The sequence below is a fragment of the Somniosus microcephalus genome, chromosome 28 (assembly GCF_052327205.1).
Source record: "Somniosus microcephalus isolate GS21.2 chromosome 28, FLI_Smic_1.0, whole genome shotgun sequence".
Classification (NCBI taxonomy): Eukaryota; Metazoa; Chordata; class Chondrichthyes; order Squaliformes; family Somniosidae; genus Somniosus; species Somniosus microcephalus.
The window spans coordinates 47,240,324-47,255,660 of NC_141014.1; the positions used below are offsets into that span (position 1 = coordinate 47,240,324).

The 15,337-nt window shown below is 45.9% G+C and overlaps 3 protein-coding genes across 3 annotated transcripts in view; all 3 read right to left on the reverse strand.

Moving 5' to 3' along the window:
* Window positions 1–15,337, reverse strand: part of LOC147099771 (ferritin heavy chain B-like) — a 74,106-nt gene that overhangs the window by 40,393 nt on the left and 18,376 nt on the right. The gene's annotated exons all lie outside the window — the stretch shown is intronic.
* On the reverse strand, window positions 4,745–7,798 carry LOC147099776 (ferritin heavy chain B-like). The gene is made up of 4 exons (XM_085969161.1): window positions 7,733–7,798; window positions 5,865–6,011; window positions 5,534–5,659; window positions 4,745–4,774 (listed from the first exon to the last, which is right to left on the reverse strand). The coding sequence occupies exons 1-4, from the start codon at window positions 7,796–7,798 to the stop codon at window positions 4,745–4,747; spliced, it is 369 nt and encodes a 122-aa protein (XP_085825287.1).
* On the reverse strand, window positions 11,516–14,361 carry LOC147099777 (ferritin heavy chain B-like). The gene is made up of 4 exons (XM_085969373.1): window positions 14,191–14,361; window positions 12,703–12,849; window positions 12,182–12,307; window positions 11,516–11,835 (listed from the first exon to the last, which is right to left on the reverse strand). The coding sequence occupies exons 1-4, from the start codon at window positions 14,290–14,292 to the stop codon at window positions 11,683–11,685; spliced, it is 528 nt and encodes a 175-aa protein (XP_085825499.1). The 5' UTR covers window positions 14,293–14,361; the 3' UTR covers window positions 11,516–11,682.

Below are 15,337 nucleotides of genomic sequence, written 5' to 3' on the forward strand. Positions count from 1 at the left end.
GCCCATGGTTACGACAGAGACAACCGTGGAGGAAGTTAGTGAACCTGAAGCATCTACCTCAGAAGTGAATATACCTGATGATGATGTCCTATCCATAGGGGATCAACTAGATGAGTCACCCCAGCAACGAGAACCAGAGACCCCTGAAAGGCGTTATCCGTCTCGGATCAGGAGGCCTCCTCAGAGACTGAATCTGTGAACTGTTTTTACATGAAGTTGTGTATATATGTTATTATGTTATGTTTAATGGGGAATATATACTGTTAAGCTAAAAAGGGAGGATTGTGGTGTATGTAACCGTTCCACCTTTAAGAGAACTATTTTAAGAGATGCACTACTTTATCTTGGCTGCTGTATACTGTAATACCGGTGGTGACCACACCGGTATATAAGTGCTGTGTAATGATTTATTGGGCAGTTCAGCCTGACCTCCGACTAGTAAAGACCTGTTGAATTTACTCTTGTGGTCTGTGTGCAGTGATTCTTATTAACAATAACTAGAACACACAGACTTACCAAGACACTCGGCAGGTCAGGCAGCGTCTGTGAAGAGAGAAACAGAGTCAACGTTTCAGGTCGATGACCTTTCGTCAGAACTGGAAAAAAGCCGGAAATGGAACAGATTCTTAAGCAAGTGAAGAGGCTGGGAAAGGGGGGAGGGGAGGAAAGAACAAAAGGGAAGGTCTGTGATAGGATGGAAGGCAGGAGAGATTAAGAGACATTGGCCCAGTAATTCGGCTCGGGTGATTGCCGCGCGTGCAAGGCCCCAAGGTGGACTCACCCGGCGCGCCGACATCTGAAATCTGGCCCGCAATGACATTCCTGTGACTGGCCAGCTTGAGGTCCTGCCGCGCTGTGCGTGCGTGACCCAGCGGCGTACTTAGTGCGATGAGCCGGCTGGGATCACGTGGGCACTGGGCAACCAATGGGAGGTTGCAAAAGTTCATTCATAAGTTTGACAGTGAGAGCTGTCAAACTCATGAAAACTGCTGGCCCCAAAACACGACTTAAACCTGAAAGAAAATTAAAAAAAAACATTGCAATACTTAAATGAACCATAAATAACTATGAAAAACTATTTTAAACAATAATTTTAAAATTTGAAAAAAATTTTTTTATAAAAAATCGGGGCTAAAACTAAACTTACCTTACTGTAAATTCTTAAAAATTACAAACCTGTGGAAAAAAAAAATCTAAATTGTATTAATAGACCGCTTACCTGAAAAACTAAGTACTTACGTGTGGTTTTTCCGTGTGTAAATATCGGAGGCCTTTACACACGCGCAACTCTGGGGAAAAAAAAGGGAATTTCACTGCGCACGCGCTGCCTGTGCAGTTGCGCGCGCTGTGCCTCTGAACCCCTTCGTTCAGAGGACTGGAAATGCCGGCGTTCCCCGCATGCGCGGTGCTTCCTGAACGCCGGCATTTCCACCGGCCAGATGCGTGAGTACCCAGACCGTACTCACGCATTTGGACCCGAATTACTGGGCCATTGAGAGATATTCAAGGCAAAGGGAGATGGTAATGGGACAGGTTAAGAAACAAAGGATGGCTCTAGATGAAGTGTAAATTGTGCTTTTTTTTTAATATTAATCCCTCAACCAACATAACAAAAACAGATGATCCAGTCATTATCACATTGTTGTTTGTGGGAGCTTGCTGTGTGCAAATTGGCTGCTATGTTTCCTACATTACAACAGTGACTACACTTCAAAAAGTACTTCATTGGCTGTAAAGTGCTTTGAGACGTCCGGTGGTCGTAAAAGGCGCTATAGAAATGCAAGTCTTTCTTTTCCCTAGTCTCATTCTTTTGTATTTTCCCACATTAAATGCCATTTTCCACCCACCTATCCCGATCCCTTTGTATTTGTAGGTCCGCCTCACCCCCATTATTAGATTCATGCCAGCTTTAAATGATGGTTAACTGTGTATGTGTGTTTTTTGTAATGTTTTAAATATGACCTATTGCACGAGTACATTCCATGTATTTGACATGTACTGGGGTAAGTCTGGTCTATCCGCCGGGGAAAGGATGTTTGAGTTAAGCTGACGGGATTGGGGGGATTGCAGGAAGAGAGAGGCAATCACTGTGTGTACTCTTTTTGAGCAACCCATAAACAAAGAGACTAACTAAACTCAAAACATTAAGTGAAACTTAACAAATTAAGTTGAAATTTGGTTGCTGGGTGATGAATCACTCCAGTCCCCACGGGGCCCACCGGTCGCAGGAGGCCTCGAGCGTGCCGGGTTCACCGCGTGCTCCATCTCCAAGGACACCCGGGCACGAACGTGGCCACGGAAGAGCGGCAGTCAGTCGGCCGAACGACCCTCTGCTGCCTGGACCCAGTTGCTGGCAATCACTGTGTGTAGTGTTGGTTGTGTAGACTTTGTCCCACTGATGTGAAGAGACTATCTGTTATAGACTTGTTTTAGTGATTAATCTCTCTTGATGTTTGACTGTCGAGAAGGAAAGTACAAATGGAAAGAGGCGAGGAGACTGGTGAATCTTCTCTGGTGGAACAGGAAGTCCTGTAAATCATTCTGAGATGAGAGTTACTGAGGTTTCCCTCAATCTGGTCAGGGAAGGACGGTGCTGGGGTTCCATGGATACCTTGTGTTCCTGTCTGGACCACAACACTGTGGGATCAACAGGAAGGAACAGGCTAAGAAAGCACATCAAAGGTCTAACACTATTGAATGAAAGATGAAGTAAGGAAAAGTGGGACTAGTGGACTGACACACGTGTTCATGTGATACAGGTATGTTGAGAATAACCTCAGATTTTCACCCAAGGTCAAAACTCAGATAAAGCTCTAACACTGTGACCACGTCTCTAATTGTTTATCCTATAGTTACCTTGCTCTATTCTCCAACTCTCCATTAGGCTTAGAAGTGTCAGCTTTAGCCGTAGGAACCTAGTGCAGTGTGGTTCTAAGCCAATGGGACTCCATGAAGAGAGTATTGTTCTTCACCCCCTCCCCACCAACAGAAATGATCTTCACCAAGAAAAGAATCCCATAAAGGCCAGTTGGAACTCCCAGATTTGAATTAGGACAATTCTACTAGACTAGATTGGGTGTTTAACCAAATTGTCTGCAACTTAAAACATCAAATGAAACTTAAAATTTGGTTGCTGGGGTCGATGATGCATTCCAGTCGCTGCGGAGCCTACCCGTCACAGAAGGGCTCGAGCATGCTGGCCGACACCGCGTGCACCATCTCCAGGGAGAACCAGGCGCAGACAGGCAATCGGGCCGAACAACACTCAACCGCCCGCTGCTTGGACCAGTTAATGGCCTTTTTGGGAAGGCCCAGGAGCAGTCCTCCGAGAAGGTCCTCTCATCTGCCTGCTCCCTCCACACTGGGTGACCGAAGATCAGGAGCGTGGGACTGAAGTGCAACCCAAAATTGAGCAGCTCCTTTCACATAATGAAAGGAGGACTGCCACCTCACATTCTGTGTAAACACAGCCCAGTGTACTCTTTTAGTTTGGACCAACAACAAATTTGACTGTAAATTAACAAAAGTTCAACTGAAACATAAATCAAATTAAAATTTGGTTTTCCGGGTTGACGAGGCACTCCAGTCCCCGCGGCGCCCACCGGTCGCGGAAATACTCAAGCGTGCCGGCGGACACCGCGTGCTCCATCTCCAGGGCCACCCGGGCGCGAACATGGCCGCGGAAGAGAGGCAGGCAATCCGGCTGAACGACCCCCCGGACCAATTGATTGCTTTTTTTAAGCCAGGCCCACAAGGGTGACCGTAGATCAGGAGCGTGGGACTGAAGTGCAACCAAAAATCAAGGAGCAGCCTCTTCAGGTAATGAAAGAGGGGCTGCAACCTCTCACATTCTATGTAAACATGAAACACGGACTCCTCCAGGCCGCAAAAAATGCAGGCGGCCTGGGAGTCCGTGAACCTATTTAAAACCATATTGCACGGGACCGCTCCGTGCAACACCCTCCAGGCCAAGTCCCCGATGGAACAAGGGAGGACTCCCGCGTAGAGAGCCCTCCATTGGGGACCTCCGCCAGTCAGCAAGACGCCACGCCAAGGCGTGTCCGGATGGCAGACGCAGACGGCAAAGTGGTGTCTGCGCAGGAGCAGCCCGTACAGGAAACTCCTCCGCACGGAATGAAAAGGCACGGAGGGTCTTTCCTCGAGACGGCGCAAGTTGTGAGGAGCCGGTTTCCGAGGGGAGTTTCGGGGCCGGGCGCCGATTAGGAACTCCGTCTGAACGGGGGCAAGCTCGGACGGGATCGCCCCACGTGCTCAAGCCGCCTCGATACACCTAGTGGAGCCGGGGCCCAGTGCCACTTTCACCGACTCAATGGCTTGGACCACGAGCCGGACGTTGGCCCAGGACCGGCGCCGCGCCAGCTCCTCCGGCGCCATCCAGCCCGCTCCTCCGCCATCGAGCAGATCCCCGACTCTGGTCACCTTGCCAGGCACAGCCCTGCGCTCCGCCAGCCACCCGAACCCACGGTCGTGGAGGTGCGGATTCCTGAGCAACGGCTGCCGAAGGAGAGCCGCTGCTCCTGAGGGGGGGGGGGGGGGGGGGTGGGGGGGAGAAAAGAGCTCCGCCTGGAAGCGACGTAGTTCCAAACCCATAGCAGTTCCTGGTAGAAGACAGGCAGCTCCCGCAGGCTGGCACGCATGCCGCCCACTTTCACAAACAGGAGCTGCGTGGCGTAATTGAGGCCGTGCAGCTGGTGGAAGAAATACGTCGCCAACGCACACCATCTCAGAGGACACAGCCCAGCGTAGCTCTTGTCTGAAGACAACCAAATGTTATCAGAAAATAAGCAACCACTCAAATTTACAAGGAGACAAAATCTAGTCCAATGTTGAACAGTTTATTTACAGTTAGTGACAGTTGATATTACATAGAGCCCAGGTCTCACAGCTCTTTGTACAAAGTCACACAACCCATCAGTCCCTGAAAGGACAGGGTCTCCCACACAGTTATATAAACACAAGTACTGAACACAATAAGCTTCAGTCACTCTCCCCCAGGGTGTGCTTGTCAAACAAGTACTCTCCCATGCCATTCTCAGGGGCTCCCAGTCTCTTCAAGTTGGTGATGTGATCTCCAAGCTTCTTGATTATCTTCACTTGCTCATCCAAGTAGTGGGTCTCCAGGAAGTCACACAACTGAAAGAAACAAAAAGTGAAACTAGTTATGGCCAGTAGCAGATATCAAGGAACATCCAAGCTCCCCCCACTTCCTCTAGAGTTGGGACTTTAATCCTCTTGGACTGGAGGATAGTCAAGTGGTGTAATTGAGATGATGTAAATTTGCTCAAATGATCTAGTAATTCCTGTACAATAGATGCTTAGATCCTGGAACCACTGCGACACACTTATTCTCAATGTCCACATAAGGCCAACTGTCCCATCCTCACCCCAACCCCCTTAAGACCCCAGGAGACACCCCAACACAAAGCGATTGGGCATGTAGATTGTTGAATCGGCTCAAGGACAGCAAGGTTCCACCACCTCCAACATACCCAAAAACCCACCAAGAACTTACATGAGGGTCAGTGCTCCCAGTGGAGAGTTTGTGCAGATCCAGCAGACTCTGGTTGACATTCTTCTCCATCTGCAGAGCTCTCTGCATCACCTCCAGACCATTGCTCCACTCATCCTGCTCTGGTTTCTGAAGGTGAAAGTCACAGTTCACTTACAATGAATTAAATAAAAAAGACACAAGACAGCACAAGGAAAACAGGGGTGAAAAGCAGCCAGAAATCCATGTTACCATGAACCAATGTGTCACAGGAATATAGAATGACAGCATTGCTTTAGAAAGTATTGGAAACAAGGGGAACCCAACAGAAGGCCACTCATTTATTGACTCCAACCTTGATGTCCTCCAAGATGATTCGGCCTCCACGCCGATTCTGGAATTTCATCAGTTTCTCAGCATCCTCGTGTTTCTCATGTGACTGCTCCTTGAGGAACTCGGCAAAGTGACGCAGGGCAACATCATCCCGGTCAAAGTAATAGGACTGTGGAGAGAATTTTAAACAGCTTCATCAGACCTAGATCTTCATATACAATGCAAGATTATATTTACCCCTAGTTAGCTAGTGAGTTCTTAATCTTGCAAAAATAGATAGAACCATAGAAGATAGGAGCAGTAGTAGGCCATTCGGCCCCTTGAGCCTGTTCCAACGTTTAGTGAGATCATGGCTGATCATCCAAACAAGTACCCTGTCCCTGGCTTCTCCCTTGATCCTGAAGATACCATTGGTTAACTAGCAAAATGCAATTCACTTCACTAATCTGAACATGTTGGCCAGCTTCTCCTCCCAAGAACCAGGATGAAACAGTCAACCAACAAATAAAAACTATAAACTACAGTTCAGGATTATATTTCATGACCAGTCAAACTAAACTCTACTGCTGGATAAGTAGTCCCTCCTCTACTTCCTGTCATTCAGATGAGATGTTAAACAGAGGCCCTGTCTGTCCTCAGGTGGATGTGAAAGATCTCAAGGCACTACTTCAGAGAACAGGGGAGTTCTCTCCAGATTCCCAGGCCAATATTTATCCCTCAACCAAAACAGATGATCTGATGAGTCTCATTGTTTGTGCAAGCTTACTGTGCACAAATTGGCTGCTGCATTTCCCACATAACAGGTGGCTTCATTGACTACCTCCCAAAGTGCCTTGTAGCCAAAGAGATCTAGGCACAGTGAACAAGGCTTCAACACCAGGATTCCCAGAACTTCACTTCCAGTTAGAGAATGCTAGTGAGGACCTGCCATCATGTCACTCACTACAGTCACTCCACTGAAACTGAACTTTGTTTCATATCAACAAGCACCAACAGTCACTTGACCAGGTTTGTGCTCTTCTGTTACAAACTCAGGCAGCAGCTGAGCTAGTTCCATATATTAAACCTGGTCAACAGAGTGCAGCTGCTACAAGGAGCAGGCCATCAACACAACAAGCTCACCCTGAAGTACTCACTGCTCAAAGATTGCTTTCCCAGGTAAGGAAGTCAAGAGAAATATAATTTAAAGCCAGTTCATGGAACTACAGAATGTCCAGCTTTTAAGAATAGAGCTACAAGGAATACAAGACTCACCATGGAAAGATAAACATAGGAGGAATAGAGCTCCATGTTAATTTGCTTGTTGACAGCATCCTCACAGTCCTTGTGGTAGTTCTGACGTACTTGGGAGGCCATCTTCACTATTTCCTGTTATACTATTACTGCTCACTAGCACCTAGAAAGTTCAAAAACTAACCCTTTCTAACTCAAGCTCTTGTATTTATACTACTGGGACAGCCTGCATTCAAACAAGGAATGACATCACCAATGACGATTGACAATCCCTGAGAGCCAATCAGGAATCTTTCCTGAATCCAGGCACCAATTAACAAAGGAGAGGGGGTGTGGGGGAGGAGGGGGGGAGACCCAGAGCCAATCAGAGCTATGGAAAACCGGCAGGTTTGGGAGATCAGTCTCGGTGATGTCATTGCTTTTGGGTTCCCTGACCTTCTTCAAATCGGAAAGTCTCTCGTTGTTCGACGCTCTCATTTGAATTAAATGACAATTTGCTGCTTTTCAAAAGCTCAAGGTGCTGAGAATCATCCTTCGCTATCGATGAATTTTCCTACAATCGTTCCTTCATCGTCGCTGGGTCAAAATCCTGGAACTCACTGCCTAACAGCATTGTGGGAGTACCTTCACCGCACGGAGTTCAAGAAGGCGGCTCACCCCCACCTTCTCCAGTGCGACTCGCGCCGAGCAATACATTCTGGCCGTTGACAGCGACGCCCACATCCCGTGAATTAATATTCTAAAAATGGAATAAATTGATTGGAAACATCTTTGTGTGTTATGGAACATACACCAGAGTATTATTCATTTCACATTTTCAGATTCTGTAGAACCGGGACTCATGAGGCTTGACTTTCCATTAAATATTTCTCCCCATCACACAATCCCTTCGGATGTAAAGACAGAAATTTCTCTTCCAGAAAAAACAGGCAAGTTCCCGATGGCGGGGAGTCCAGAACCAGGGGTCACAGTCTAAGGATAAGTGGGAAGCCATTTAGGACTGAGATGAGGAGGAATTTCTTCACCCAGAGAGTGGTGAACCTGTGACATTCTCTGCCACACAGGGCAGTTGAGGAAAATTCATTAAATATATTCAAGAAGGATTTGAATATATTTCTTGAGGCTAAAGGGATCAAGGGATATGGGGAGAAAGCAGGGACAGGGTACTGAATTTGGATGATCAGCCACGATCTCATTAAATGGCTGAACAGGCTCGAGTTGCCGAATGGCCGACTGATGCTCCAATCTTCTATGTTTCTCTGTGTATTTTCTAGCCCGTCACTCGGGGAGCTGCTACCAGGGCTGTGCTTCTTTGTAGTCAGACTGTAGGAAATGTATCGGCACGGAGCGGGGTGAACGTCGACCTCATAGATTTTGTGAGATGCAAACAGTTACCATTAGTGCCGTTCTGACCTCAGTGCGGGGAGTGCTTGCAGCCGAACCGCACCCGAGTTCAACGTGTTAAATTGGTATAGAACCTCGGTTAGACTACACTTGGAGTACGGTGCACGGTTCTGGTCTCCATAGAATCGTGCAGCACAGAAGGAGGCCATTCGGCCCATCGAGTCTGTCCCGGCTCGTTCAAAGAGCAATCCAGTTAGTCCCACTCCCCCGCTCTTTCCCCAGGAACCTGGAACTTTTTTCTACTTCAAGTATTTATCCAATTCCCTTTTGAAGGCCACTATTGAATCTGTATCCACCGCCCCATCAGGCAGCGCATTCCCAATCCTAACCACTCCTTGTGTAACAAAGTTTTTCCTCCTGTCGCCTCTGGTTCTTTTGCTAATCATCTTAAATCTGTGTCCTCTGGTTATCGACCCTTCAGCCATTGGAAACAGTTTCTCTTTATTTACTCTATCGAAACCCTTCATGATTTTAAACGCCTCTATCAAATCTCCTCTTAGCCTTTTCTGCTCTAAGGAGAATATTACAAAAAGGATATAGAGGCACTGGAGAAGGTGCACATTTGATTTACAAGGATGATAGCAGAACTGAGAGGTTATATCGATCAGGAATGACTGAACAAGCTGGGGCGCTTTTCTCTAGAAATAAGAAGGCTGAAGGGTGACCTAATAGAGGTCTTTAAAATTATGAAGGTGTTTTGATAAGGTAGATGGAAAGAAAATGCTTTCACTTGTGGGGGAGTCCAGAACTGAGGGCCATAAATATAAGATAGTCACTAATAAATCTAACAGGGGATTCAGGAGCAACTTCTTCAGTGGTGAGAATGTGGAACTCGCTACCACATAGGAGTAGTTGAGGCGAAGAGCAGAGATGCATTTAAGGGGAAGTTTGGAAAGAAGGGAATAGAAGGATATGCTGATCGGATTAGATGAAGAAGGGCGGGAGGAGGCTCGTGTGGAGCATAAACACCGGCACGGAGCAGTCGGGCCGAATGGCCAGTTTCTGTGCTGTAAATTCGATGTAATTCTTAAAACACGGGCGCCTGTAAAGTTTTTCACATCGAGTGAGCTGAAGACTTTGTTTTGTCTGAAACATGAAGCCATGAAACCCGTCAGCACGCAAACCCATCCCGACTCGTAGAATTGCGGCTCATCGTCGTGTGAAATGTGGGGACTCAGATACCCCAGAAATGCCTCTGAGAGATGCAAAGACATGAACGTGGAATGGCTCAAGATGGCAATTTCATTGCACCTGCTGCAGTTCTCAGCGAAGTTCCTAAATTAGCTTGTAAACACTGGCGTGTTGCAGCTGCAGCATCATCAACGGATGAATCCATTCCTGGGGGTGAAGGACACAAATGGAGATGCAGTCGGATTTGGAAAGGATGATTGCTATTTGGTATGAACTGCACAATGGGCCTGAATACCAATCAATACATTTATGGAGGAGCTGCCGGTATTGGGTTTATACATTGATGGAACAGGCAGGGAGGGGGAAAGAGTTTCAGGAGAAGTATCCATTTAACTTGGGGGTTTTACTTTGTGCATTTAATGAAATACATTTACTCCTTCCAGAAGGATTATATTTTGTGGGAATACAGTTCCGCACGTATTCCTCGTCCTTCAATACCTTACCCAAGACCATGAGTGTTGGCAGGTTAGTCAAACATGGTGGGGGAGGGGGAAGGAGAGTGGTCCCAGAACAAAGCCCAGTAGGGTACTCACAGATTCCCAGTAAGATATTTTCAAATTCTCTACCCCAAAGGGCTGTGGATGCTGAACCATTAACTATATTCAAGGCTCAGATAGATTTTTAGATTGTAGTGGGATCAAGGGATATGGAGATCGGGCTGGAAAGTAGAGGTGAGATTGAAGATCAGCCATGATTTTATTGAATGGTGGAGCAGGCTCAAGGGCCGCATGGCCTACTCCTGCTTCTAATTAGGTTATGTGGATAGCAAGCCGATATGGCAATTGTTGATTCTCCTCCACCACCACATCAATTGTAATCCCCTTATCATGAGTTCAGTGAGCTCCAACATTGCTGGTCTGTGCAGCAGTTATTTGTTTCTCTGCCCAGAAAGGCTATAGCAGCAGTGGTGAGTTTGTTAACGGAGTTACCCCCGCTAATGACTGATGGGGATCTGTAACAGTTTACTGAATACAAACTGCTCTTCCCCAGGGAAAATATAATTCTTAGAGAATGCGAAACCAGAGCTTTCTCTTCATTGGACTGAAATGACAGAACACAGTCACAGCAAATCATCCTTGTGTTTATTATAACTTGTATTTCATTGTAGTGGCTAAATTATAACTCTCCAAGCTCTCAAGGGCAGGGGGAATATTCATCACCATGGCAGCAAGTACTTCTATTTAACTGCCTAGAGCCCAAGCTTTGAAATGCCCTCCCTAAACCTCTCTGCCTCCTTTAAGACTCTAAAACCTACTTCTTACCAAGCTTCAGAGGTCCCTGGTCCCATTAGCTCATTTGGCTAAACACACCTTTGTACATTAAGCTGTTGTATTACAGCATTGCAGTTTGTTTGCAACACAAGATCGACAAATTTCTTAGAAATACATAGAATATCAAAGTTAAATAGATTAAAATTACCCTGCCAAAAAAATAAATACAACTGTTCCCATTGGTGGAAGGGTCGAGAACCAGAGGACACAGATTTAAGGTGATTGGCAGGGGGCCCAAAGACAACATGAGGAAAAACTGAACGCAGCGAGTGGTTAGGATGTGGAATGCACTGCCTGAGAGGGTGATGGTGGCAGACTCAATCTCTGTTTCAAAAGGGAATTAGACAAGTACCTGAAGGATAAAATAGCAGGGCTCCACAGAAAGGGTAGGGTATAGTACTAGCCAAAGTGCTCCTGCAGAGAGCCAGCATGGGCTCGACAGGCCGCTTGTGCTGTAACCATTCTATGACCAAATCCCATGACAACACTGCTGCACAGCCCAGTGTAATACTGGAAATGTAACCAAGTTATGTTAACTGGAACAAAAACCACTAAAATTTACAAGGAGACAAAATCCAGTCAAATATAGAACAGTTTATTTACAGTTAGTGACATTTCACATTAAGAGCCCAGGTCTCTCAGCTCTTGCACAAAGTCACAAACCATCATTCCCTACAGGACAGGCGTCTCGCACACAATTATAAATACAAGTACTAAACACAATAGGCTTCATCCCTGCAGTCACTCTTCCCCCAGGGTGTGCTTGTCAAACAGGTACTCCCCCATGCCATTCTCAGGGGCTCCCAGTCTCTTCAGGTTGGTGATGTGATCTCCAAGCTTCTTGATCATCTTCACTTGCTCATCCAAGTAGTGGGTCTCCAGGAAGTCACACAACTGGAAAAAGAGGGAAACTAGTTATGTCCAGCAGCAGATTTCAAGGAACATCCTAGCTTCCCAAAAGAGTTCAATCCACTTGGACTGCAGGATAGTGTTGTGGTGCAATTGAGATTAATGGAATTACTGCATCATTAGATTAAACTTCCTGCAGAATAGGGGCATAGATCCTAAAATCACTGGGGCACATTCACTAGTCAATGTCCACAGTAGGCCAACCTCCCACCACTCAAAAACCTAAAAGGCACCAACACAAAGCTATTGGGCGTGAAGATCTTTTGAATAGGCTCACGGTACCACCACCTCCAACTTAACAAATGCCCACATTACAGCTTCAAGAACTTACATGAGGGTCAGTCCTAACAGTGGCAAGTTTGTGCAGATCCAGCAGACTCTGGTTGACATTCTTCTCCAGCTGCAGAGCTCTCTGCATCGCCTCCAGACCATTGCTCCACTCATCCCGCTCTGGTTTCTGGAAAGGGAAATTCAGACAGTTCACTGTACAATGGAATAAACAAACAAAAAGTATTGAAGGAAATTAGGGGTGCAAATATCTAATGTTACCATGAACCAATGTGTTAGAAGAAAATAGAACTACAGCATTAAGCCAACACAACTACTGGAGTCAAATAACAGATGTAGTTAAGGGGAAGCTAGATAAGTACTAGGGAGAGGTGTATAGAAGGATATGCAGATAGGGCTAGATGAAGCACAGTGGGGGGTGGCTCGTGGAGTATAAACTCGGTCATAGACCCACTTGGCCAAATGGCCTGTTTGTTATAAATTGGAACCAATGGCTTTAGAAAGTATTTGAAACAATCAGTCTACGGGTTCCAGACAGAAGGTCACTCGTTTATTGAGCCAAACCTTGATGTCCTCCAAGATGATTCGGCCTCCACGCCGATTCTGGAATTTCATCAGTTTCTCCGCGTGCTCCCGTTCCTCGTGCGACTGCTCCTTGAAGAACTCGGCAAAGTGACGCAGGGCAACATCATCCCGGTCAAAGTAGAAGGACTATGGAGAGATCAGAAAAGTCATTGGGTATCCCATGGCAGATCTATCATGGGTATTGTACATAAAGCCAACCTGGATTTTGCTTTAATTCAAAGGGTTCAATTCTCACTGAACTTGTGGTACATGGAAACTAGCACCGGCCTACTTACTTCACTAACCTGGTAGCAAGTGGACAATCTTACCCCTGGCAACAGGGAAACTGGCCAATGGAAATGGCAAAAGAACCAGAGGCTACAGGAGGAAACTCAAGTGCATGCACTGCCTGAAAGGGTGGTGGGAGCAGATTAAATAGTAACTTGGCAATAGATCTGGGCCAATATTTGCAAGGGGCACTAGAAACAAACCCATTAGAGTAGAGTCTAGTCACAGTACACAATTCATGTAGTACATCAAAGAGGAGAAACTGGTCTGAGTCTTACTGGCTACATTCATCCCATGGAACTAAAATTACCACAAGCAGCATTAATTTGGCACCTTCAACACTAATCAAGGCATTTCAGAGGAGAAGCACATACCAAGGAATAAAGGTTCATAAACCTTCAGAATTTGAAGTGCTTGGTCAAGGTCAAGAAGTAGGAAAGCAGAGTTAAGGGAGAGTTCCCGAGTAGGGTCAAAGTGGCTGACGGATTTACCACCAGTACGGCAAAGGGAGTTAGCGAAAAGACAGAAGGGCACAAACTGAGAGTTAAAACTAAGGTTAATATTAGGAACATGAGTAGGCCATTCAGCCACTCGAGCCTGCTCCACCATTCAATTTGATCATGGCTGACCTGTAGCTTTACTCCATCCCCCTTGAGGCACTTACCCAAGAAAAGCATCTGTCTTGAAAGCTCCAATTGTCCCAGCATCCACAGCTGGGGGGAAAAGCAGGTAAAGAAGAAAAAAAAAAAAAAAAAAAAAAGTGTTCCAGATCTCCACCACCCTTGTGAAAAAGTGCCTCCTGACTTCCCTCCTAAAAAGGGCTATTTCTAATTTTAAGATTACATCCCTTTATTGCAAAAGCAAAGTAGGGAAAGGTCATGGAGTGATTTAGAAGTGAGGATAACAATTCTGATTTCCACACATTGGAATACACTCTGCATCCAAATATAAACTTCAACAACACACTCAAGAGCCCAGGAAAGAGAGTCATTAAGATACTCAGAATATGGTTCAGTTACTGCAAGGACCAGAGAGGCAGTTTGTTAATGGACACACAAGATGATAAATTGCATTATATTTTAGCTTTAAAAAATGAATTTACTGTGCATAGATTGAGGGGTGGGCTAGACACAGCACAGAATTTAGTAAAGTCACATTACACAGTCTCCATTGTGAAGTGGTCAGAAATACAAGACTCACCATGGAGAGATAAACATAGGAGGAATAGAGCTCCATGTTGATCTGCTTGTTGACAGCATCCTCACAGTCCTTGTGGTAGTTCTGACACACTTGAGAAGCCATCCTAATTATTATTTTTTGCTAAATCTAAACTTTGTTGAAGTAAGAAGCTGGAATTTAACCAACCCCCCAAACTCCTAGTATTTATACCGCTGGATAATCCAGGGCGTGGCTGCCTAGATGATGAGTGACATTCCTCAATACCCAATCAGAAGTGGCAGCCTCTCTCAGAGCACCAATCAAGTAAAGGGAGGAGGGGAGATGACTCCCAGAGCCAATCAGAACTTTGAGTGCATAATTGGGCTGGAGAACCAAATTTTAATTTGATTATTAAGGTTTATTTGAAGTTTTATTGGTTTATTACAGTTTTATTGGTTTATTTACAGTTTTAATGGTTTATTTACAGTTTTTATCTGTCTAAATTTATGGTTTTACCAAAAGAGGATCAAGTAAAGGGAGGAGGGGAGATGACTCCCAGAGCCAATCAGAACTTTGAAAAATGAGTGTCATTGGCTGACAAGGCAATAAGGACCCCAAGGGCAGGGGATGGTAGCCTGGCAGCGGGCGAGCGAGGGGGTCGTCCGACCGGATTGCCTCCCCCTCTTCCGTGGTCATGTTCGCGCCCGGGTGGCCCTAGAGATGGAGCACGCGGTGTCCGCCGGCACGCTCGAGCTCTTTCGTGACCGGTGGGCGCCGCGGGGACTGGAGTGCATTGTTAATCGGGACAACCAAATTTTAATTTGATTGGTGGAGGGTTATTTAAAAGGGTAATTGGGTTGTTGTCACCTTATTTGTGAAATTGTTTCTTTTTTATTTGGGTCCAATGAAAAGAGAGGGGATGGTAGCCTAGTGGTTAAGTTACTGAACTAGTCATCCAGAGGCCTTGAACTAATGATCTGCAAGACCTGGGTTTAAATTCCCACAGCAGCTGGGGAATTTAAATTTATAGAAAAAAAAGAAGGATCCCAATCGCCCTGACTTTTCTCAAACACAGTTTGAATATCTGGAATCACAGGCTTATCTTTAGGCTAATCGATTGGGACGATTAAATCATCAATCGGAAACACTTAAACCATAAGTGGCCCCTTTTTAAAGGGGCACAAACATT

What these genes read in the sequence shown, in the direction of transcription:
- LOC147099776 (XM_085969161.1), bottom strand. Translation starts at nt 7,798, where the DNA reads ATGTGGGCGTCGCTGTCAACGGCCAGAATGTATTGCTCGGCGCGAGTC. An exon ending in TCGCACTGGAGAAGGTGGGG is followed by an intron (nt 6,012 to 7,732) that starts GTGAGCCGCCTT and finishes TTCTCTCCACAG; the next exon opens with TCCTATTACTTTGACCGGGA. An exon ending in TCATCTTGGAGGACATCAAG is followed by an intron (nt 5,660 to 5,864) that starts GTTGGAGTCAAT and finishes TTTCACCTTCAG; the next exon opens with AAACCAGAGCAGGATGAGTG.
- LOC147099777 (XM_085969373.1), bottom strand. Translation starts at nt 14,292, where the DNA reads ATGGCTTCTCAAGTGTGTCAGAACTACCACAAGGACTGTGAGGATGCT. An exon ending in TCATCTTGGAGGACATCAAG is followed by an intron (nt 12,308 to 12,702) that starts GTTTGGCTCAAT and finishes TTCCCTTTCCAG; the next exon opens with AAACCAGAGCGGGATGAGTG. An exon ending in CTGTTAGGACTGACCCTCAT is followed by an intron (nt 11,836 to 12,181) that starts GTAAGTTCTTGA and finishes CTCTTTTTCCAG; the next exon opens with TTGTGTGACTTCCTGGAGAC.